The sequence below is a fragment of the Myxine glutinosa genome, chromosome 8, assembly GCF_964187855.1.
Source record: "Myxine glutinosa chromosome 8, kmMyxGlut1.1, whole genome shotgun sequence".
NCBI lineage: Eukaryota > Metazoa > Chordata > Myxini > Myxiniformes > Myxinidae > Myxine > Myxine glutinosa.
In genome coordinates this window covers 32,131,556-32,156,371 of record NC_136268.1, presented here as the reverse complement: position 1 = coordinate 32,156,371, position 24,816 = coordinate 32,131,556, and the positions used below count along the sequence as shown (strand labels likewise).

The 24,816-nt window shown below is 42.9% G+C and overlaps 2 protein-coding genes across 5 annotated transcripts in view; one reads left to right on the top strand and one right to left on the bottom strand.

Moving 5' to 3' along the window:
• LOC144893255 (double C2-like domain-containing protein alpha) overlaps positions 1-6,706 on the top strand; it is a 46,053-nt gene extending 39,347 nt beyond the window's left edge. For all 4 annotated transcript variants that reach the window (XR_013624284.1, XR_013624285.1, XM_078783126.1 and 1 more), the window contains one exon: positions 1,482-6,706. Coding sequence is in view for 2 of the 4 variants with exons in the window: in XM_078783126.1 (XP_078639252.1) it covers positions 1,482-1,651 (170 nt within the window). In the remaining 2 variants the exon portion in view is untranslated. The remainder of the gene's footprint in view (positions 1-1,481) is intronic.
• Positions 6,707-12,634: 5,928 nt separating this feature from the next.
• PPTC7 (protein phosphatase targeting COQ7) overlaps positions 12,635-24,816 on the bottom strand; it is a 128,689-nt gene continuing 116,507 nt past the window's right edge. Inside the window, exons 2-6 of the mRNA XM_078783152.1 lie at positions 20,357-20,536; positions 13,904-14,102; positions 13,448-13,571; positions 13,171-13,300; positions 12,635-13,028 (exon numbers count right to left, since the gene is read on the bottom strand). Coding sequence (XP_078639278.1) covers positions 12,967-13,028; positions 13,171-13,300; positions 13,448-13,571; positions 13,904-14,102; positions 20,357-20,536 — 695 coding nt within the window. The 3' untranslated portion in view covers positions 12,635-12,966. The remainder of the gene's footprint in view (positions 13,029-13,170; positions 13,301-13,447; positions 13,572-13,903; positions 14,103-20,356; positions 20,537-24,816) is intronic.

Sequence of the window (24,816 nt, the reverse complement as noted above, 5' to 3'; positions counted from 1 at the left end):
ACGGATGGTACGAGTTGAAACTGTCGTACCTTGTGTCTGAAGGTCAGCCTGAATCTGTTTGGCAGTTGATTGAGGTGCTTTCTGCATCATTTGAACAATCCTTCGCTGCAATCTTCGATCAGGTTTTCTCTTGCGGCCACGTCCAGGGAGGTTGACTACAGTGCCATGGGCCTTAAACTACTTGATAACATTGCATACGGTGGACACAGGAACATCAAGGTCTCTGGAGATGGACTTGTAGCCTTGAGATTATCCGTGCTTGACTACAATCTTGTCTGACCTCCTCAGACAATTATCTGGTTTTCTTACTTCTCGCCCTGCTCATTGCGGTACACACAGTGACACAAAACAGCAGAATGATTCTTTTTCTCCATTCAAACTGGTTGAATGAGTGGTTTATATTGCAGGCACCTGCACCACAGGTGAGTTCAATTCCAAAGCAAAGGAGAATCACCTGCTTGAAATCCTAATTATTTCTAACAACTGGCCAATAGGTGCCAATCCTATTGTCTGTGCCATTTTAGGATTTCTGAGTGGCATAAGCTAGGATTTAGTATTTTTTTCAGCGTTTTTTGTTTTGTTCCACTGCAAACCAAAGTTGTTGTGTTTGTGTTGTGTTTGCAAACCAAAGAAAAAAATACATACAGGCTGTGGATATGAAAAGCTCTTTTAATTTCAACAACTTTCTGGGAGAAATGGTGCATTATTTGAAAAAAGTGCAAGGGTGCCAATATTTTTGGCCAGTATTTTGGCCAGCAATATCAGAATCTATAATTTCAGTTGTCCAACCTAATGAGCACATGCCGTGACGTCACCACCATGTACGCATGCCTTGCCTGCCAAGCTCGGAGGGGCCATCTGGCAGTGCGTCATCATTTAGATTTTAGTTCAGATACTATCACAAGGGCATACAAAACTCACAGTTACCGACCTGGTTTCGCCCTTGTTGGGGCTTCATCAGGGCAATGCAGTGAGTCCTGCATACACTTGTGAATCTGAAAACCTTTCGGTTATAAACCAGTCATTGTGCGACTCCATACCATCAGTGGTGAACCGCAATTAAGGTATCCCATTCAGCTATTGCTGTACCTTAATGGGAGCGATAAGCACTGCCTGTCACACGGTACATTACCCCTGGTATCCACTCATTATATGGAGCCGCCTGGATGCGGTTGGTAGCAACCAATCAGAATCTATAATTTCAGTTCTCCAACATAATGAGCGCATGCCGTGACGTCACCGCCACGTACGCATGCCTTGCCTGCCAAGCTCGGAGGAGCCATCTGACAGTGCGTCATCATTTATATTTTAGTTCAGATACTATCATGTATATATATTCCCTTTGCAACAATTGCCTTTATCTTTCTTCATGTAATTTATTCAATGCTGTGCCTTGAACTCTCTGAAATGAAGATTTCCAACAATAAATGCAAGTTAATTCAGTAAACCGAAGATAAAATATTGACTTTGTTTGTTTTTAGGTGGAGTGGTTCTAGGTATGGGTACCCAGGGTGAAGCACGCTCTCATTGGCTGGACTGCTTGAGGCAGCCAGGTATGGGCGTGGAGAGATGGCATCCGCTTACCAGCTCTCCTCTTGTCCTCACGAGCTCTCCAATCACTCTGCACAGCCCTCGTTTCACAGTGAATTAACTCTTCTACATTCTTCCATACTTGTTTCATTTTTCATACAGAATAAGTCTCTCATATGCCTTCGCTCCCCCTCTCAATGACGACGAGATTTTGTTCATGATTCACTGAATTGCACACACACACACACACACACACACACACACACACAGAATTTATGAAGATCGAAAAGAACACAACAAGGAGGTAGAATGGATCCGAAACTTGGAAGAGAATAAGTGACATCTCAAGGAAATGCCCCCGATAATATTTGATGAAGCCAAAATTGGACAAATCACAAAAACACCAAACTTCAAAATCCTTGGCCCAGATGGGATTAAGAACTTCTGGTTAAAGCAATTTTATGCTCTCCACATTCACTATGCCCGAGCATTCAATGAACGTATCCAAGGGGAACAAATGGATGAATGATTCACTGTAGGTAACACCTTTCTCATCCCAAAATCTGAAGAAATCCAACTACCTCAGAAATATCGGCCAATAACATGCCTACTACCAACATACAAACTTTGAACAGGAATCATCACAGAAATTATGTACCACGACCTAACACAACAAGGAGGCTGAGAGGCAGAACAGAAGGGATGTAAGAGAGGATGTTACTGAACAATAGACCACCCACTACTAAACAAGGCCATACTCGAAAACTCTAAAATGAGAACAACCAAATTATGCACAAATTGGATAATCTACAAAAAAAGCTTTTGATAGTGTTCCACATTTATGGATGATAAAATGCATGCAATTGTACAAGATCAATCCCCAAATAATCAAACTGATTGAGAAAGCAATCGAGCTTTGGAATACCACATTGATATTACAGCACTCGGAAGTAAAGATCGAAATCCCAGGGGCGAAGATATGTCTCGGGATCTTCCAGGGTGACAGCCTTTCCCCGACCCCCTCCTGTTTTGACTGACCGTGGACCTACTGAGAAACCTCATTGATGAAGAATGACACAGATGCACCCTGACATCCAATAAGAGAACTTCCAAAGAGATAGGAGAGGTGACACATCTACTGTACATTGGTGATCCATCACTCTTTGCACAGAATGATGAAAAATTGGCAAAACAACTGAAACTAGTGAAACAGTACTCTGACGACCTGGATGCAACAACACAGGAACTAGAAAACAATGCTTCATACAAATATCTCGGGGTAGCGGAGGACCACCAAATATGTCACAAACAAATGCGTGAAACTAGTACCAAAGAATACCTGCATAGAACAAAAGCAGATCCTGAAAACATACCTTTCTTCAAGGCACAAAATCAAAGCCATACATCAACTCGCAATACTAGTATTCCAATGCAGCTGTGAAATAATACACTGGCCACAAGCGGAGATCAATAAACTCAATATCAAAACAAGGAAACTCCTCATCATCCACAAAATGTTCTGCAAAAATCAATGCATCCCGAGAATATACTTGTCGAGAGAAGGAAGCAGCGGGCCTGATGGAGCTCAACCAAATGCACAGAATGACAACTGTAGGATTGGTTGAATACGTGAAAAGTTTGACAGACTACCGAATGCAATTTGTATGCAAACACAAAGACAGCAAGCCAGAAAAGGTATCCCTATCCCACCTTTCAAGAAACTTCCAAAAACATGTGCAAATAGGCAATGTCACACATGAAACGGATAAAGCAACAAATACAGACCCAATGATCGCAAACAGACGAAAGGAAAATATAAAGTGAAATATCAACAGATGTACACCGACAATTGGGAAAATGATAAAAGAGCAGGAAGGTATAAAAAAAAGAGTTGGACAGATTAATGAATAAACAAAGAACGATCACTGGAATGGCTAAGAAGAGGTTAGCTCAACTGGGATGGAGAACGAATCATTCTAAATACCCAAGACCAAGGACTGGCTGTAAGAAGATGGCAGGACTGAGTCAATTGGACAGGTGTAGATTATGCAAAGTAGAAACAGAAAGCACGAGCCACCTCTTATCGGGATGTAAAAAACTCATGTCAGAGCAGCTGTACACACAAAGGCACAACAAAGTATGTGGAGTAATCCATTGGCACATCTGCAAAAACTTCCATATCCCAGTTTCAAAAAAACTCATAGAAACATGAACCAAAAGCAATAATTGAAAACAAGGAAGTAATGACATAAATGATCCCATCAAGCATGAACATAGAAAACAAAACATTGCGACCAGATATAGTATTGAGGTACAAAAAAATAAAAGATGGCATTGCTAATTGAGATGTCAGTACAGTACTCAAAATATCCTTGAACCTGAAAAACACCAACATTGTACCAGTGATAATCTGAGCAACGCGAATGAAGAATAACCTTACCGAGATATTAATAACCATCCCTGGGAATATTACTAAAAACAAACTGCAGTTGGAAGCTGTCCGAGGCTCGGTGAAGATCCTGGAAAGAGCCCTCGGAGAAAAACTTTGAGAATAAGAAAATTTCACAAAATATTAAATGAATCGTGATCCCTCTTACAGTGACAGAGGTGGATACTTCGAGCAATGGGAGGACTCCAGCCCACTTTCTGAAACCCGCATATGGAGACAGCAACCATTGACACACACAAACACACACACACACACACACACACACACACACACACACACACGCCTTTCCCACAATCAAATCTTAAGCTTATTCTCAACCTTAGAACCTCTGTCTGAGACTCAAAAGGCCCTTCAGCTCACAGTGAAATGTAACATTATCCTTCCTTCATTCCTCTCATTTCAGTCGCTCGTCCATTCCTTTCATTCCCCGTATACAATTATCACGTGGGGCTGGTTTCTCTTGATCTGACCTTTACATTCATGTTTTCTCTTTAGCCCTTTCAAAGTACTAGGTGACAACTGTCATTCCAATGCTGTGTGTGTGTAATCGTGTGTGTGTGTGTGTGTGTGTGTGTGTGTGTGTTTATACGTGCATGTGTGTGTGTTTATACGTGCATGTGTTTATACGGCGTGTGTTTATACGTGTGTGTGTGTGTGTGTGTGTTTATACGTGTGTGTGTGTGTTTATACGTGTGTGTGTTTGTGTGTGTGTGTGTGTGTGTGTGTGTATGCGTGTGTGTTTACACGTGTTTGTGTGTGTGTGTGTTTATACGTGTGTGTGTGTTTGTATGTGTGTGTGTGTATACATGTGTATGTTTATACGTGTGTATACATGCGTGTGTTTATACGTGTGTGTGTGTGTGTGTGTGTGTGTGTGTGTGTTTATACGTGTGTGTGTTTATACGTGTGTGTGTTTATATGTGTGTGTTTGTATATGTGTGTGTGTGTGCGTGTATGCGTGTGTGTTTACACGTGTTTGTGTGTGTGTGTGTTTATACGTGTGTGTGTGTTTATACGTGTATGTGTGTGTGTTTATACGTTTATGTGTGTGTGTGTTTATATGTGTGTGTTCATACGTGTGTGTGTGTGTTTATACGTGTGTGTGTGTTTATACGTGTGTGTGTGTGTGTTTATACGTGTGTGTGTGTGCTTATACATGTGTGTGTGTGTGTTTATACGTGTGTGTGTGTGTTTATGCATGCGTTTATGTGTGTGTGTGTGTGTGTGTGTGTGTTTATACGTGTATGTGTGTGTGTGTGTGTGTGTATACGTGTGTACGTGTGTGACTGTGTGTGTGTTTATACGTGTGTGTGTGTTTATACGTGTGTGTGTGTGTGTGTGTTTATACGTGTATGTATGTGTGTTTATACGTGTGTGTGTGTGTGTGTTTATATGTGTGTGTGTGTGTGTATTTATACTTGTGTGTGGGTGTTTGTTCATATGTCCGTGTTTATACGAGTGTGTGCATGTGTATTTGTGTCTGTGTGTATGTATATGTGTTTGTTTATGTGTGTATGTATGTGTTTATGTGTGTGTGTGTGTTTTATATGTGCGTATGTCTGTGTGTGTTTGCTGTTTATATGTGCCTGTATGTGTGTCTGTGTGTGTTTGCTGTTTATATGTGCCTGTGTGTGTGTCTTTGTCTGTATTTGTTTATATGTGCGTGTGCATGTTTGTGTGTCTGTGTATGTTTATGCATGTGTGTGTATGTGTTTATATGTATGTGTGTGCATTGTGTGTGTATGTATGTATTTATGTATGTGCGTATGTATGTATGTGCGTGTGTGTATGTATGTAGGTGTATTTGTGTACATGTACGCATGTGTGTATGTATGTGTGTGCATGTATGTATTAATGTATGTATGTGTGTGTTTATACATGCATGTGTGTGTGTGTGTGTGTTTATACATGCATGTGTGTGTGTGTGTGTGTGTGTGTGTTTATACATGCATGTGTGTGTGTGTGTGTTTATACATGCATGTGTGTGGGCACGCACCTGTGCTGTAAAGGGATTGAGCCATGTGAGCGAGCTAGTGAACCACGTGGTCGGTGGGATAAGCAGGTTATAAATGTACACGGGCTCATTTGTTACATGCGGTAAAGTGTAACACGTTCACATCATACGTTTTAATTGTGTTGAAAATAAACGTTTGATCCTTTCAAAATATATGTTCCTTTACTACAAAGTGGATTAGTGAGTATTTGTAAAAATTTAAGTAACGGTATTAAAAGTAATGCGTTTGTTGATTATTATTTGTTCAATATTTGTGGATATGTGCTCTCATATCAAAGGATATTAAACATTCCCTGCGGCCTGAAAACTTCACATCCTGTTACACCCCCCAAGGCCTCGATCACTTCCTCTACCTCCAAAGCTCCTTTTTCTGCTTCTCCTTTCCCCCATCACAACCCTTTTCCTGACATTCCATTTTCCAGTCTTCTTCCACTTCCTCCTCAAAAATTCTTCCCTCTAATTCTGTGTGCCTCTTCCCTCTTCCACCCATTTTCCCCTTACCCCCCTCTCTGCAATGTTTTACCACCATAACCCCCACGACCCTCATCAGAATTGCTTCCTTACTGCACAAGTGAATCGAAGTTTCTTGTGAGACAGAAAACCATTTCAGGCTTAGTCGATATGCAGTACCTGTTTTATCATTTATTTATTTATTTCCCACAGACAGGTGAATAAAATATTTTATGTGAGGGCTGATTGGACCACTGAAGCGACACTGTGTTTGTGTGTTCACTTTCATGATGACATCATCTTTTCACATTTCACTTGCTGTGTGTGCACTCAAGGTCCTTCCACTCCCAATGAAACCTGCTTTGTGTACCGCACCCGTAACAAGGTGCTGGACTCAAATTAGTCATTCATTCAAAAATAGGCATTTTCAGTCCTTTTAATTAGTGGGAAACCTCGTTTTCATTACATCCTATGGCTCAAAGCACAATAAGCTGCTTTTCGTGACCTTATGAACCCTGCTTTCAAAATGAAGTCTATTAAAGACATCTATCTATAATTCCAGTAATCTCTGTGTGTATGTATGTATGTATGTATGTATGTATGTATGTATGTATGTATGTATGTATGTATGTATGTCTGTGACCGCTGTTTCTCGACAACCACGGGTCCGATATACTTTAAACTTGCCAGGTATATTGCTGGGGACCCGAGGATGTGCCTTTTCAAGGTTTCATATTAATCGGAGAAGTAGTTACCGAGCTATGTCCAAAAAACGATTCAACCAATCAGAGAGCAGCGAGCTATCACGTGTGCCGAACGTGGCGAACAGACTCTGCCTCGGACGGCACATTTGAGAGCGTATTCATTTATTTCACGTTGGCAAACTATGTTGCCGTTAAACTATGTTTTAAAACTAATTACGTGCACGCTATGGCGATTTCTTTACCAAACTCCGCAAGCCGTTCGCTTTGGACCAAACCATTTCATGTAAATAGAGGGGGGGGGATTGTCACCGTACTCGCAAGCCGTTCGCTTTGGACCAAACCATTTCATGTAAATAGAGGGGGGGGGATTGTCACCGTACTCGCAAGCCGTTCGCTTTGGACCAAACCATTTCATGTAAATAGAGGGGGGGGATTGTCACCGTACTCGCAAGCCGTTCGCTTTGGACCAAACCATTTCATGTAAATAGAGGGGGGGGATATAATTTTAGATATATATATAGTACGGGCATGCCCTAGTTTATTAAAAGGCAAACGCTGCTCGTGTGTATACCTACCCAGTCGGCCTCCGCCGATTGGTTTAATCAAAAGACAAGTTGTACTTCATAAACATATTGCATGTCTATCTGTGTCAATTAGGATGTACAAAGAAGTGAAACACGAAAACTAATGGATCTTTCATACCAGGCCATTTGTTACTACCTCCTCCACCGAAGGTGGGCAGACGTCATGTTTTCACCCATGTCTGTCTGTCTGTCTGTGAACAGGATATCTCAAAACGTTATGAACGGATTCAGACGGAATCTGGCAGACAGATTGTGTACGTGACGAGGACAAATTGATTCGATTTCGGTGACCATCCGACTCTGGATCCAGATACGAAAAGTTTTTTTTTAAATGTAAGTAATTCGTCTCCATTGAGTGATGGGGCTATAAACGAGACATAGCACAATATTCCAAAAAGTTATGGGTGGATTATGACAAAATTTGGGGGATGAGTTGGTTCGGCGACACGAACAAGCCGATCAGATTTTGGTTCAGGTCCGAATCCAGCTCCAGCCTATCAGTGGGATACAAAATGTAACCTGTTCAGCCTGGCGGAGGTACACATTCCACAGAGTGCCGATCTAGTTGTTGTTTGTTTTGATAAATTGTTGTATTGCTTTGAGAAGTATTAACATATATATATATATATATAATTGTGTGTTCCTTCCATGTCCGTCACACTTTATTCGAAATGGTTCCATTTGTCATACCGTTGGAACTGCCACATCAAAGCTCAAAATGCAGATTCTTCCTCTTTCCTCCTTGGAAGCCTGGCTTTTAAAATGGACATTTTATGATTAACAACACGTCGTGAATTTATGTTCCAAGTAAATCAATCATCAGCTTTCCAACGGTACCATTTTTAACTCACTTGGAACGAAGTTCAGGGGAGCTTATGCAATGGCGCGTTGTCCGTCTGTCCGTCCGTCAGTCCATAAACACTTGAAAATTCTTCTCCGAAACCGCTGATGGGATTGCAACCAAATTTGGCACAAATAATATTTGTTGTGTTGTGACTAAAGTTTGTTATGGCATTAAAAAAAAATCGGGGTTGAAGGGGGTTTACCGGGGGGCCAGAGTGGATCCAGGTTTAACCCCCCCCCCCCCCCCCCCCCCCAAAAAATAGGAACTTGCTTTTTCCTCTGAAACTACACAAACTATTTCGATGAAACGTGACCACAACCTTCATCCTTCAACATCATCCGTGATGAACCAAAGTTTGTTCACGGCATTAAAAAAAATCTGCTCCTTTTGTGGGTCTTCGGGGGGGTTTCCCCCCAAAATAGGTATTTTTTTTATTTGTTTGTTTAAACTCTTATGATTATGTTAGTATGATTCTACATGCTGCCCTGTCTTCCAGCAACCATTGAAATTGGTTTAAAATACCCTTAGTCGGTGCAGTATGCTGTTTATTGGCGCTGAGGAAGCGCCTTTAGCGATTGACTTCCAGCCAGTGTAACGCTAATTCCTGTCACAGGAATTCTGAGATCATATAAGTGGGCGTGGCAGTTCCTGATTGGTTCGTGTTGGGGAACGCCTTCTCGCTGCCGACGTGACGTAAATTCGCGCACGCGCACTGGTGAAGCTTACTCGATCTTACTCGATCCCATATTACATGTACTTTCATTGCATACAAATTATACTTCCTCCTAGAAATTCCATGCCCGAACCTCAGCGCAATCCAAGAGGATTCACTTGTTCTACCAGGTGAGTGCCAGGGGCATTGCCCCTATGTTTATTAGTCCCCTACCGGTGTACACCGGAGGAGACTATAGGTTTGCACGCCGTCCCTCCGTCCGTCAGTCCATCAATCCGTCACGCAAAGAACAGTTTTCCGGACTTTTTTTCTAAACTCTTAATGCTAATGATTTCAAACTTGGTAGATGGTTTCCTCATGATAAGTTACAGATGAAGTTCGAACTTCACGACGTTTCGATCATTTTTGACAAAGAACAGATCGAGGCCAAACTTTGCAGGTAGAATCGCATACCCATGACAAACAAAAAAGTCAGCGAGCATGACGTCATGCGTCACATGGTTTCAGAGTTATGACGTTTTTAAGCATGAACCTTTAAAACCGAGCTCCTCCCTCATTTTTGATCCAATCGAGGGGAAACTTCACAGATCTGTTCGGCATGTCAGTCGACTAAAATGTCGTTTTGGAATTTGCGATTGGGGACGTGGTTTGGCAGATAAATATTAAATATTAAAAATATTTTATCTCTTGAATATTAAAAAAAAAAATGGATATCTCTTGAATCGCCAGTACCTCAGACCATGAGTTGGTAATTATATAATTCACACAGTGCAATACGTGCAGGCTGCTCCACAGAGCGACCTTGCGGATTTATCAACGAGGCGAGGCGTGACACACGTGTCTCAGCATACCTCAGATCAAGTTTGAAAACCAGCATCAACCGTGCATAAATTTGCATATTCGATCATTTTTGACAAAGTTATGGCACTTTGAACTTTGGTAGGGGACATGTATTGCAGCGCAATACTCAACCTGCTTGTTTTTCAAGATATTCCGCTCACAAGGTTCAGACATACATGGCGGCGGCCATCTTGGATTTTGACGTGGCAACCCAATTTTCAATAGGGTTCTTCCTTATGCCGAGATACACCCACACACCAGATTAGAAGTTGGTACTTCGCTTATTTTTCAAGATATTCCGCTCACAAGGTTCAGACATATGGCGGTGGCCATCTTGGATTTTGACGTGGGTTGCACCCACACACAAAATTAGAATTCGGTCCTTCGCTTACGCACGCACGCACGTATGCACGCACGCACACACGGACGGAGGGGAAAACCATGAGTCCCCCCCCCCTCCCCTTCGGCTCCGCGGTGCGACGGGGGACAATTAGATAACTTCAAGTTCTCATGTTATAGACCTAATACAGACTTTGACCTCGTGACCCCAAAATATAATCAGCTCATCTTTACCGAAATAACATATTTAGGTAAAAGTGAAATAAAATAAAAGGTAGGAATGATCCCGGTGTGTACCCCGATTTAGAATAGCGACACTGTATCCCTGCGCATCGAAAGAGGTGACCAAGGGTTGGCGACAGGAAGGGCATCCGGCCATAAAAACTGCCTCAAACAGGGAACCATGATCGTCATGGGGCCCGCAAGGCTAACCCCCGCTCTAGCAGGAGAAAATGGCCTTAAAACGATCTTTCATTCATTCATTTACTTCATTATACATATCTGCACCAAGTTTGACTGAGATCCCTTCAGCCGTTCTCAAATTATAGATCTGAGATCTCTGAATTACTGAGATCCCTTCAGCCACTCTCTGCTGCTCCATTCCTCATCCCTCAGATCGGCAGTCTGCAGCCTCCTCACTCTCTGCAGACCTGGACAAAATCACAGACTGGGCAAACAAGTGGAACATGTCTTTCAATCCTGACAAATCTCACACTCTTACGATGTCTCTCCGAAAAGACCGACTGGACAACCCTCCCATCCACTTTCTGAATAATCCTCTCCAAGAAGTTCTGTCATTCAAGCTTTTGGGTCTCACTATCTGCCATGATCTTTCCTGGGAAAACCACATTTCCAAGCTGGCCTCCAAAGCCAGTCGCCGACTGGGCATCCTCCGTCGTGCGAAGTCCTTCCTTGGCACACCTGAGCTCCTCACCACATACAAGGCTTTCATCCGCAGCTCAATGGAATACTGCTCTCCCCTCTGGGCTGGTGCTCCTGCCTCACACTGAGCTCGTCTTCACGCTGTTGAAACCAAAGCGTTCAGAATCATTGGAATCTCCCGCGATGACGCTATCTCCGAGGGCCTTTCACTCACTCACCGCAGGCAGGTTGGTGGTCTTTCCGTCTTCTACCGACTCCTCTCCGGCCTTGCCCCCCCCCCCCCAGCTCTCTCTGGGCTCTGTCCCCCAAATATTCCTGCAGGTCGCACAAGATCTTCCTGCAACCCTCTTATGGTTAAACTGCCAAAATCAAGACTCTCTGCTCACCTTCACTCCTCTTTTCTCCCACCTCTGGAACAAACTCCCTCACTCTCTTCAATTCCACTCCTCCCTCCAGATCTTTAAAACGGCTGTTCACCACCATCTCTTATCTTCCCCAATCCAAAACCTTGATCTTTTCTACCCCTGCTAATTTCACCCCAAATCCACTTTTTTGAGGTGCCGACTTGTTTCCTGGAAGTCCTTGGTGTCCTTGCGTTTTATACCTATCCTGCCTCCCCCCAGGCCCCCTGCCTCCCACACATCTCCCGATGTCCCTGCCCTCAAATGTTGTGTTTGTGTGCTTCCTCCCCTTCTCTCCCCATCTTGTCGACCGCTCCCATTTTTATATACTTTGTTTACTTCTTTGTTTGATAAATGTTAGCTCTTTCACGAGCCTCGACTCTATATACAAAAAAAATACAGAATTTGACCTTTGACCTCATAACCCCAAAATCTAATTGGTTCATCTTTACCTCATACATACCTGCACCAAGTTTGACCAAGATCCCTTCAGCCGTTTTCAAGTTATAGACCTAATACAGACTTTGACCTCATGACCCCAAAATCTAATCGGTTCATCTTTACCTCATACATACCTGCACCAAGTTTGACCAAGATCCCTTCAGCCGTTCTCAAGTTATCGCGGTAACGAAAACCTTTCACGGACAGACGGACGGACAGCCGGACAACCTGAAAACATAATGCCTCCGTGACTTCGTGGGTGGAGTCATAAAAACAAATCCCTGCCCTCCCATCCTGTCCAAATTGGTGCAATTATCATCGTGTATTATTTAACAATTCCACACAACAATGTTAAGCACTCGGAAGACTTCAGGCATTTGGCGATTCAGATCGAAATAGTACTCGCACACAAATCTGTTACAATCAAACTCGTCAGTTTTAAGTCTTGAAATAAAATGCAACAATGATGATCAAGAGCCATAGTTTGTTGTTTAATAGAAATGAGGCTTTATTAATTAAATACTTCGTGAAGTTATGTACACCGGTGAGATCGAGCTCACTTCAGCAACACAGAGATGCATATTCACAGACACGGACACATCTGTCCGATCTCAAATGGGAGAGATCAGACGTGCAGGGGGTGCCAACTGAAGGTAGGGAAACAAGGTGACGTGGGTCATTGAGGAGATGAGGAGGGAGGGGGAAAGAAGGTTGGGAAATCAGAAGAGGTTTCAACAAAGGGTTTTCAGGACATCAAAGTGACAGGGAGAGGACAGAAATAAAAGGTAGGAATTTGAATGAAGCACAGCCGATGGTCAGTCTCCTGCATATTCTGTTACAACGGAGAGAAGAACCGTGATGTCATCTGGCTTGCCACCTGCAAAGTAGGAAAGATGTCAGACCAAAAAGCCGAGTCACAAAACAGATCTAGATCCACCATATAAATATCATCTCATCATAATCCCCATTCCACAATCCCTCACCCCTCCCCCCAAACATCCCACCCCATCCCTTCATGCCTGTAACGTCAAGACCATTGTCACAGGCGGAATGGGCGAATGGAGACATGTAGGTGGGATCGTATGCGAGGCGCCGTGCACGCTGCGCCATGTTCTCCGCTATGCGACGCAAGCTGGCTTCTGAAGAGTCCTGGAAAAGGATTGAAGAGGGAGGAGAATGTAAGAGGAAAACACGGATCGAGCAGAAAATTTGCATCGATCTGAAGGCGATACAAAACATTGGAGATGCACGAAGAGATCTAGCAGGAGGTAGAGGCCGGAAGGACGGTCGAGGAACCTTTATGCCGCGGAGCTCGTCGAGGATCATGTGATCAGGGAGGTTGTCGAAAAGCCCATCCGTTGCTGTGACGATGACGTCTCCAAGCTCCACATTAAACCAGGAGCTATCGGCCATGTCTGGGCTGCACACAACAACACCAACAAATGGTAGGGCGGGCAGGAGTCGAGACAGGAATCAACTTCCGCTTTGCTCAAAGGGGACGATGACGAGGATTTACACAACGTCACTTCCATTTCATATAAAACAAAGCATTCCTGAACAATTCCTTGGGATTAAAGTCTATCGACAAGAAAAACAAATAAAGAAAAAGAGTCGATCAAAAGCTCAAGTCGTCCAAAACGTTTGAAGCAAAGCAGAGCAACCGAGCAGCAGGTAAGCAAAAGCAGGTGAGCCAGGATGGAGATGGTGTTCGTAAGTTCGAGCCGTTTGATGACAATCCCCTACATGGCATACCTGTCGCTGAGGGCAAGGTTTTGAGCCTCAGGTGGTGCTATGGCAAGCTGATACGGTGTGTTGAAGTAGTGCTGCTGTTCATTCGAACGATGCACCACAACTCCCGCCCGTACCACCACAAACCCAGAGTCTCCCAGGTTGGCGGCAAAGAGACGCCGTGAAGTGCGTTCCAGCACAACCACACAGGCCGTGCTGCTACCTGAGTACGGCACATCAAGAGGTGAAGAGCAGAGGAGAGAAAAACGAAATAAATTCGACGAAATTCCTCAAGGGTCGTTTTTACATCATGGGATAAGTTTTAGAGAAGACCCGGAACTCGTGTTTTTCATCCAACGATGCTACTTGTGCTTTTGCCTCAAAACTGCCAGGCAGCTACCAAAACGTTCACCATTGCCAATGTTACAATTTCCCTGTGGGGTCATCAATATGGAAAATTTGTTCAGCTATTCCACACTCGTTTAGTTTGGTCATGTGTTGAGGAAGGATGAAAGTGACTGGTTGAGAAGAGTGATGGAAATGAATGTAGAAGGAAGTAGAGGACGGGGAAGACCGAGAAAGACTTGGCTATAGATGGTGGAAGAAGAAATGCGGGCAAGGGGGTTAACATGGGGAGATGCAGAAAATAGGGCAAAATGGAGAACATCGTCATGGGGACCGCAAGGCTAACCCCCGCTCTAGCAGGGAAAATGGCCTTAACATGCATGTTGTTGTTGTGTTGCATTCCACACTCGGCCCAATAAATAGTTGATCAAAACAGATTGCATCACCTCCGATCATTCCCACAAAAATTCGGGATCATTTAAGAAATTATTTTTGATCAAAAAGTATAAAGTGATTAAATGGAATTTCAAGAACACTATTTATTTAGACATCATATAATCGATGAGCACTCCCACTAATGCTACTACTACTCAAATTTCTGCTACTCTTGTTGAGTCGAGCAGGAATGGTTTTGGCCCAAGTCTTTTGCAAAACAGTCGACTAGAACCGACATTCAATCGAAAGCGATTTGGGCAGGAATCTACAATTTGTTCAGGGTGCCCGAAATAATTCGCCTCCATTTAACGACTCGCCATGACATTTTCAATGTCCAGCAACACACCCAGTGCTAGCAGACGGGTCCTCAGGCCTAGTCCTTTCAAGGGACAGCCGGTCCCTCAACGTGAAACATCGGGATGACGGTTTATAGTCGGGTCGGGATTCAAATCCAGGGTATAAGGCTCTAACCTCTGAGCCATCCTGCCAGCCGTGTCGAAACATCACATGCGCTCCAGCAAATACCTTCGTCTTTCGTTGGCATTTTATGCACGAATGCGTTTTTGTTGTTGTTTGTTAATCTGTGCACCACTAACCTAGAGGATGTCACAGCAGAAAATATTAAAGACAATAATATGCCCCAATTGTTGTTTCACCAGTGAAGCCAACAGAACAGGAGGCATAAGGATATTTAATAAACAATTTTATTAACCCCTACTTTCTACCTTCAAAACTAATACCAATAATTAAAAGCAACCCATAATGATTTTCCAACGAATCCCCAAAGTAATAGAGTACAAATGTCAGTAATAGAGTACAAATGTCACAGATTTCAATTAATTCACGACTTTCGAGGTGGTGACTCATCTTGGGTAACCAGTTTGTAAAATAAACTTGAGCACGTTACAAATGGATGAAGGGTTGGCTGTGAACACGTTCAAAAGGATCGTGTTCAGTGGTTGCGCACGGGATGAAATCCGACCGGCCTGTCGCGTTGCAAATAGTCCTCAGAGGGTGAGCTTGGTATCACCGAAGTGCGCAGACGAACCTGAATGCACAGATCAAGGTGTTTGACGTTGATTTCTGGACTGCGCAGTTAAGGAGCATGCATACTGGCAAACAGGCGAAGAGCTCGATGCAGCAAGTAAGGAGATTCCTGCTTCAAAGTCATCTCCGAGAAAACAGCAAGGCAGCAGAGTCGATGAGACAACCGACCAGTACAGTAGGTAAGAACGACCTGCGTATCGTAGAGTGAAGTTGGTTCTTTAGTTAGGGCTTGGGAGTTGCGGAACCAGTTCCGGTACGCGGACAGAGCTCCTGATTCACTCTTTACTGGATGATTCAGTTGAAAAAAATTAATTTTGCCATAAGAAATTAAGCACACCACAGCTGGGCCTCCTCTCCGTCTACATGTCCCTCTCTCCTGCCCCTCCGACACAAACTGTCGGCAATTTATATCTCCCTCAAGGCCAACAACAGCGGTCTGGTGCCCCCCTAACCCAACTCTTATCTCATGAGTTGCTTATTTTTCCTGAGGTGCCACTGTCTTTCCAAAATTCATTGCAGCCTTTGGCTGCATTGATCTTCGTTTTGTTACTACTAGGGCATGCCCGTACGTGGGTGCAATGCCCGTACGTGGGTACGTGGGTGCGAGTACGGTGACAACCCCCCCCCCCTCTATTTACATGAAATGGTTTGGTCCATGAAATGTTTTGGTCCATTCGCAACGCCAAAGCGAACGGCGAACGCTTTACATGAAATGGTTTGGTGCATGAAATGTTTTGGTCCATTCGCAATGCCAAAGCGAACGGCGAACGGCTTGCGAGTACAGTGACAATCCCCCCGGGGTTTTAATTAGTTTTAAAACATCGTTTAACGCCAACATAGCGCCAACATAGTTTGCCGACGGGAAATAAATGAATACGCTCTCAAATGTGCCATCCGAGGCAGAGTGTGTTCGCCACGTTCGGCACACGCGATAGCTCGCTGCTCTCTGATTGGTTGAATCGTTTTTTGGACATAGCTCGGTAAGTAATTGTCCGATTAATATGAAACCTTGAAAAGGCACATCCTACTATTCCAAAGCTCTTGTCCAAGCCTTACTGCAGCCTTGGCTGGTTCATCATGACATTCCACACACCAACTTTGACATAACACAGCTTTCTTCAACCACTAGTAATGAATTCCTTTTACAAAAACAATGATTTTACAACTGTAAACCACTTTGCCCCATAACCCGTTATCTGGTCGAAGGCTACCTGACAATTATAGTGCCTTCAGAAAGTATTCACACCCCTTCAACTTTTTTCACATTTTGTTGTGTTACAGCATTGTTACAGATTTTTTTTGTCACTGATCTACACATAATACCCCATTATGTCAGTGGAATTTATTTTACAAAATAATTAAAAACGACAAGCTGAAATGTCTTGAGTCAATAAGTATTCAACCCCTTTGCTATGACACTCCAAATTGAGCTCAGGTGCATCCAATTTCTTTTGATCATCCTCGATATATCTCTACAACTTGATTTGAGTCTACCTGTGGCCAATTCAATTGAATGGACATAATTTAGAAAGATACACACATTTCTATACAAGGTCCCACAGTTGACAGTGAATGTCAGAGCAGAAACTCTACATGAAGACCAAGGAACTGTACATAGAACTCCGAGATAGAATTGTGAGGAGGCATAGATCTGGGGAAGGGTATAAAACCATTTCTGGAGTATTGAAAGTTACCAAGAGCACAGTTAGGTCCATCATTAGGAAATGGAAAGAATATGGAATTACCCAGACCCTTCCTATAGCTGACCGTCCGACCAAACCGAGCAACCAGGCAAGAAGGGCCTTGGTCAGAGAGGTAACCAACAACCCAATGAACACTCTGACAGAATACAGAGTTCCTTGGCTGAGATGGAAGAACCTGCCGGAAGGACAAGTCTCAGCAGCATTTCACAAATCTAGGGTTTATGGGAGAGTGGACGGAAGCCACTCTTGATAAAAAAAGGCACATGACAGCACGCCTGGTGTTTGCAAAAAGGCACGTGAAAGAATCTGAGAGAATGAGGCAAAAGATCATGTGGTCTGATGAGACAAAAATTGAACTCTTTGACCTCAATGCAAAGTGCTATGTCTGGCGAAAACCAAACACAGATCACCCATCTAACACCATCCCCATTGGTGGCAGCATCATGCTATGGAGATGATTTTCAAAGGCAGGGACTGGGAGACTTATAAGGATAGAGGGAGCAATGAATGCAGCAATGTACAGGCAAATCCTTGAGGAGAACCTGTTTCAGAGTACAAAAGACCTTAGACTGTGGCGAAGATCTACGTTCCAACAGGACAATGGCTTTAGAACAAGAATGTGAAAATCTTTGAGTGGCCCAGCCAAAGCCCAGACTTGAATCCCATTGAGAATCTGTGGAAAGAGTTGAAAATTTCATCACCGACGCTCCGCATCCAACTTGACAGAACTTGAACAAATCTGCAAGGAAGAATGGGAGAAACTCCCCAAATCCAGATGTGCTAAGTTGATACAGACATACCCAAGAAGACTGAAATCTGTAATCACTGCCAAAGGCGCTTCTGCAAAGTATTGACTCAGTTTTTATTTATTTATTTTTTGTATACGAAATCGAGGCTCATGTAAGAGCTAGCACATAAAACACAAAAGCATAAACAGAAACACACATGAAACATAAAAATAAAGGGAGTGGGATACAAGAGGAGGAGAGAGGGAAGCACAACAACAGCGGAGAACAGGGACATCAGGAGATCTGTGGAAGGGAGAGGGCTGGGGCGGGGGACATGGGGGTTGAATACTTGCGTAAATTAAATATTTCTGCATTTAATTTTTTATTTTTTTTTACCATTTTGTAAAAAATTCTAAAAAGAAAAAAAAAAGACTGACATTATGGGGTATGTTGATCTGTGTAGATTAGTGACAAAATAAATCTCAATTTGCTCTTCCATGATATGTTTTATTCAGGTCTAAGGGGTGTAAATGTCTAAAGGGTCTATAACAATCTTAATGGTTCGAAAGATCTAAACGGGTAATTTTCAAGAAAGGTCTAAAAGGGTCTAATGGGTTTAAAGATCTCTGGTCAGGTATGGGAGCATGCGTCAGAGCAGCGAGTCACTGCATCCACTTTCCGACGGTACTCCAGGGGCCTCCGTCTGTCCATCCCCCAGGCTGATGCCTGGCCCATCCCTATCTCCTTGAGATCCCGATCAACCTGCTGCAACCACGAGTAACGTGGTCGGCCCGTTGGCCTCCTCCACTCACGAGGCTCCCTTTCTGAGAGTATCTGGTGAGCTGGATCAGCGTCTGGAAAACGAGCCACATGTCCATACAGCTGCAGTTGACGCTCACTGACCATACAGGAAACAATCTCATCTGAGTCTCTCTCAGCAACCGCTCATTGGACATGAAGTCCGACCAGCGATAGCCAAGGATTCTCCAAAGAGACTTGGTTCCAAAGGCATCAAGTCTCAATCTCTGGCCCTTGATAAGGGTCCAAATCTCGCATCCGTAGAGCAAGACTGGAAGCACCAAGGACTCAAAGACTGACTTTCCTCTTCCTGCATAGATACCGACAGCGCCACACCCCATGATCCAGCGAATCCACGACTCCCCAGTCCTGACCCAGACGTCTATCAACCTCTGGCTCGCAACATGCGGAGGCATGAATAACAATGCCATGGTAAGTGAATCTCTGATCTTAACAGACGTAAAGGTCTGAGCAGTCAAAAGAACAGACGTAAAGGTGTTCAGGAGTCTAAGGGGGTCTAAATAATCTAAAAAGGATCTAAAGTGTCTAAATGGGTCGAGAGCAGGGGTTCCCAAACCAAAGGTCACGACCCAAACTTGAAAAAAAAAAGAAACTTCAAAATCCAAGTTTTTATGGTGCGGGGTTAAGGGGGGGGGGGGGGGGAAGAGGTTCACGTCGAAAGTGTTTTCTCTGACAATTGTATCATAGGTACCATAGGTATCATATCATATCATAGGTACGTATGACAATTGTATTATAGGTACCTCTTGGGTCTCGAGGCGAATGCGATTTTTAATTTTGGGTCCTGAACAAAAACGTTTGGGAACCACTGGTCTAAAGGGTCAAGTGGTGTAAGCAGTCTAAAGAGTCATGGGTTCTAAGGGGGTTTAAAGGATATGCTCCAACAGTAGTTACAGGTCTAAAGGGTCTCGTGTCATCTAAAGGGTTCTAAAGGGTCTAATGTGGTCTTTAAAGTTTTAATTGTCTAATGGGTTCTAATCAATCATAATCATCAAGGTTCTAAAGGTCGAATCAGCAGTTTCGGAGAAGTTGCAAGTGTTTATGGATTGATGGACGACGCACCATCCCAGAAGCTCCCCGGAACTACGTTCCAGGTGAGCTAAAGTGATACTGTATGTCTAGCTGTGGGGACCTAACAATGATGACAAAATAAATTCCCCAGCTCCAACAACAAGTATTAATCGGTAATAATAGTAATGTTAAAAAAGTATATGTAGGCCTATGCATTGGTACACACTTTTCACCTTGGACAGAAGAATGGCTTTCGTTTTGATTCCACAAGATCCATGAAATTTTTTATCCCAGATAGCAAGGCAGTCTCAAGTGAGGCAGTGATCGTAATGAAAATATGACAAAATGCAACGAGAGAGGGCAACACAGGCCGGGAAAGAGATGCTCACCCCAGAGCGGCTGCTTATGGTTGTGCAGTTCACGGTAAGCAGCCGTAATGATTCCAACGGGACAATCGGGCTGAAATCGACCCTCCGACACCACTCGCTCGCATGCATGCATCAGACTCGCTGCAAAACGCGAGGGGTCCACGCCATAGTCCCGCCAACCGCCTACACCATCCGCCACACCTGGATGGAAAACAACATGCTTGCTCCAGCACAATAGAAAAATCTAACAGTGCGTCAATCAGCGAGGGATGGCGCGCCACACGAGCTTACAATTCTAGAAGAATTTTATAATACATCAAGAAGCGAGAAGGAACACGGGAAGGATTTTACAATACATCCTTCAAATCACATCCTTGTTACACATGTGAACACAATTGATAACTTAGCAAAACGACCTTTATCTCTGGTTGGCTGTCAAGGAAAGGGCTTTGGATGCTCAAGTCTTGGTTCAGGGACACCTCATTCCCATTCCTAAATCAGTAGCACTGCTCCCACCACTTCCCTCTCTGGCCAAGCCAATTAAATCCCTCAACCTATACCTGGCAGTAAGATCAAAACGAATTCCTTAGGTATTGTACACCTTGCTGTTAGGTCTAAAATGACAGGCAAAAGATGCTCTCTGTTGATTGCCAGGTTTTGGCCTTTGCTTCTCTTGCACTTTAATACAAATAACACGTAAACGAAAAAAACATGTATTTAGGGCTACAAACTTTTTTTTTTTTCTTTTTTTTTCAATTAAATTTTGATAGATGAAAATGTACCAGAAAAGAGGACCGTGGGCCAAATTTCAGCTCTCAAGGACGTATGGAACCTAGAAAACGAACAGCTCAAAGATTTGAAAAAAGGATAAAGTAAAAAGGATAATGCAGGCCCATAACTTGAGAGTGCAGGACACCATGTGGTAAAGCAGTGGTGTGCTGTGACATCACACACAAGTTAGTGTGTTTGTTGCTGCTTTTTTATTCCACAATTGGTAGGTATTGTGGGAGAAGATTATAGGCTTGTTTGATAGCCATGTTCAACCTATAATAAACTATGATCATATATTTTTTATTTTTTTTGTATACTGAATCGAGGCTCGTGAAAGAGCTGACATTTATTTCACAAACAAAACAACCAGACAAACAAAATATATAAAAAGAGGGAGCAGAAGACAAGATGGGGAGAGAAGGGGAAGCACACAAACACAACATTTGAGAGCAGGGAGATGTGTGGAAGGGAGAGGGCTTGGGGGGAGGAGGCGTGGGAAGGGAGGGAGAAGTATAAAACACAAGAACACCAAGGACTTCCAGGACAGAAGTTGGTATTTCAAAAAAGTGGAATTGGGGTGAAATTATCGGGGGTAGAAAATATCAAGGTTTTGGATGGGAGAAGATAAGAGATGGTGGTGAACAGCTGTTTTAAAGACCTGGAGGGTGGAGTGGGATTGAAGAGAGTGAGGGAGTTTGTTCCAGAGGCGGGAGAAAAGAGGAATGAAGGAGTGAAGGTGAGCAGAAAGTCTTGATTTTGGCAGTTTGACCATAAGAGGGTTGCAGGCAGATCTTGTGCGACCTGTAGGAATATTTGCGGGACAGAGCCCAGAGAGAGCTGAGGGGGCAAGGCCAGAGAGGAGTCGGTAGAAGACGGAAAGACCACCAACCTGCCTGCGGTGCGTGAGTGAGAGGCCCTTGGAGTTAGCGTCATCGCGGGAGATTCCAATGATTCTGAATGCTTTGGTTTCAACAGCGTGAAGACGAGCTAGGTGTGAGGCAGGAGCACCAGCCCAGAGGGGAGAGCAGTACTCCATTGAGCTGCGGATGAAAGCCTTGTATGTGGTGAGGAGCTCAGGTGTGCCAAGGAAGGACTTCGCACGACGGAGGATGCCCAGTCGGCGATGATGCCATAAAATGCACACCAACTTGTATTTTACATCGACATACTGTGAAAACTCTCAAATCCAAATTCCTTGGGACAGAACAGTATTCGGATTACAGAATCTTTTGGATTTTACAATACAAAACGTTATTTATTGTTAAAAACACTGGATAATTTTTATTACTCTCACTAAACTTATGTAAATGATTCCGAGAAAACCGTTATAGCTATCTCTACAAAACTTTAACTCATTATAGACACCAATTTAACTTAGTGCGTCACAACTTTTTTTTTTGCAATCTTGACTTACATTGGCTGCCATTGCCCATTATGTCAAACTGAACGTCTTCTCCAGAACTGCTGAACGGATCAATGTAAAATTTTACAAATACGATCGCCTAACCACGGGGATAAAAGTTTGCAAAAACAGCGTCATCGGTCATGTGGTTTAGCGGCCATATTGGATTTAAAATAAAACTTTAAAATCGACTTCTACAAAATCGATAGATCAATATGAAACTTGAAGCCTATGTTTACATACCGAAGGGAGAAAAATATTTGCAAACAATGACATCATCAGTCAGTGTGGTTTGGCCACCATCTTGAATTTAAGCAAAAAATTAAATAATCTTTTCTGACGCACTGCTCAACAGATCAATGTCAAATGTTATACATATGATCAACTACTGATGTGGGGAAAAGATGACATGTACCCAAAAGTAACGTCGTTTTTTAAGCTGTGCACACAGCTTAGAAAACGACATTACTTTCCAGTACACCTACTATTTGTAAACTATGACGTCAGTCACAGGGTACGGTGGCCATCTTGGATTTAAGGCAGAAATATTTGAAAATCTATATCTCCAGAATCTGTGAATGGATCAATCCAAAACTTCATAGTTATGATTGACAACACATGAGGATTTATTTTTTTTGCAAACTATGACATCATCACTCATGTGGTATGGTGGCCACAGAGCTGGAAGCCTATCATCACTGCTCGCAGTTCTAGTTCATTTATTTGGTATACAAAGTCAATGAATGTGGAAAAGCTACAACACTGAATGAATCAGGATACAACAGGAAAAAAAAAAAGTAGAGTAGAGAGAAAGAGGGGGTTGAAGGACAAAATAGAGGGAGACCTGGAGAAATAGGGGATGTAAGGAATAATGAGGGGTAGGGTACGACACATCGGCTTTGTGAAAAGGTTGAACCAACACTTAAAGTTTATTACTCCCTTCCTGGTTTCACTGGAGGGGACGATAGGTTTTCTATCCCTCTGTGTCCATTCGTTTGTACCACCTGTGGTTTTCAGACTTTCTGCCCTGACCATTTAACATATTCAACTGAAACTTGGTACATGGCTTTATAATGATAAGTTACAGAACATGTTCAAGTTTCAGGGCATTTCGTAAATTTTTTCAGAGTTGTGCCCTTTTTGGACTTGCAAAATATGACATGGGTCGGGGATATGTATTACAAAGCAATTCTCGCTCTTGTTTACAATGATTCAATGATCTCATAAACATTTCCTGAAGAGTCATTCGTTTCATTAAGTTTGGTTCCCCTTCTTTCAATTCTCTTGGGTAAGGTAAATATTTGTTATTTATTGTTGAGATAAAATTCATCCCCTGCAAGAAGTTTATTATACTGTTCTCCAAGTTTTATTCTCTGAGTACCCCTTTGTTATATGTTCTATGTGTTGGCTTCTTGTGCGAGCCTCGACCAAGTATACCAAAAAAAAATTAAAAATTCTAGAGTGGCACTCGGTAGAGAGCATACCTCCGCCAGGCTGAACAGTTTACATTTTCTATCCGACTGATAGGCCGGATCTGGATGCAGACCTGAACCAAAATCTGATCAGCTTGTTCTTGCCAACTGCCCAACTCATCCACTAAGTGTTGTTCGAATTCGTCCAAAACATTTTGGGATGTTGTGCTATAATTTGATTTTAGCACCATCCCTCAATGGGAAATAATCACGAAGAATTCTCGAATCCGGATCCGGATCTTCACCAAAATTTAATCAATATTTCCTTTCGTCTGATTCTGTCCATAACTTTCTGAAACATCCTGCTCACAGACAGACAAACAGAGGTGATAAACAGAGGTGATGACATAACCTTAGGTGGTGGAGGTAACAAAAAAAAAATTGTTTTATTGTATTATTTTATTGTATTCTTTTATTTTATTGTAAAAATATTATTTTATTGCAAATTATTCATTATATTATATTATTGCAAATTACTCATTATATTATATTATTGCAAATTATTCTTTACATTATATTATTGCAAATTATTCATTATATCGAAATATCTATAAAGTTCAGTTGACCTTTTGCTCCAACAAATAACAGCGATACGGAGTTGAGTAAAGGTGAAAATTCTAGATGCTGTGATAAATAACTACCTCTGTCGGTTTGAATGTTTCAAAGAGAATAGACGTCTGGATCAATTTTTGAATTAAATTTAAATCCCGATATATATATATATATATATATATATATATATATTATACTAGCAGAAGTACCCGGCATTGCCGGGCGGGGGAGGAGGAGGGGAGGGGGAAGAGGAGGGGGGAACGGGGGGGAGGGGGGAGGGGGGA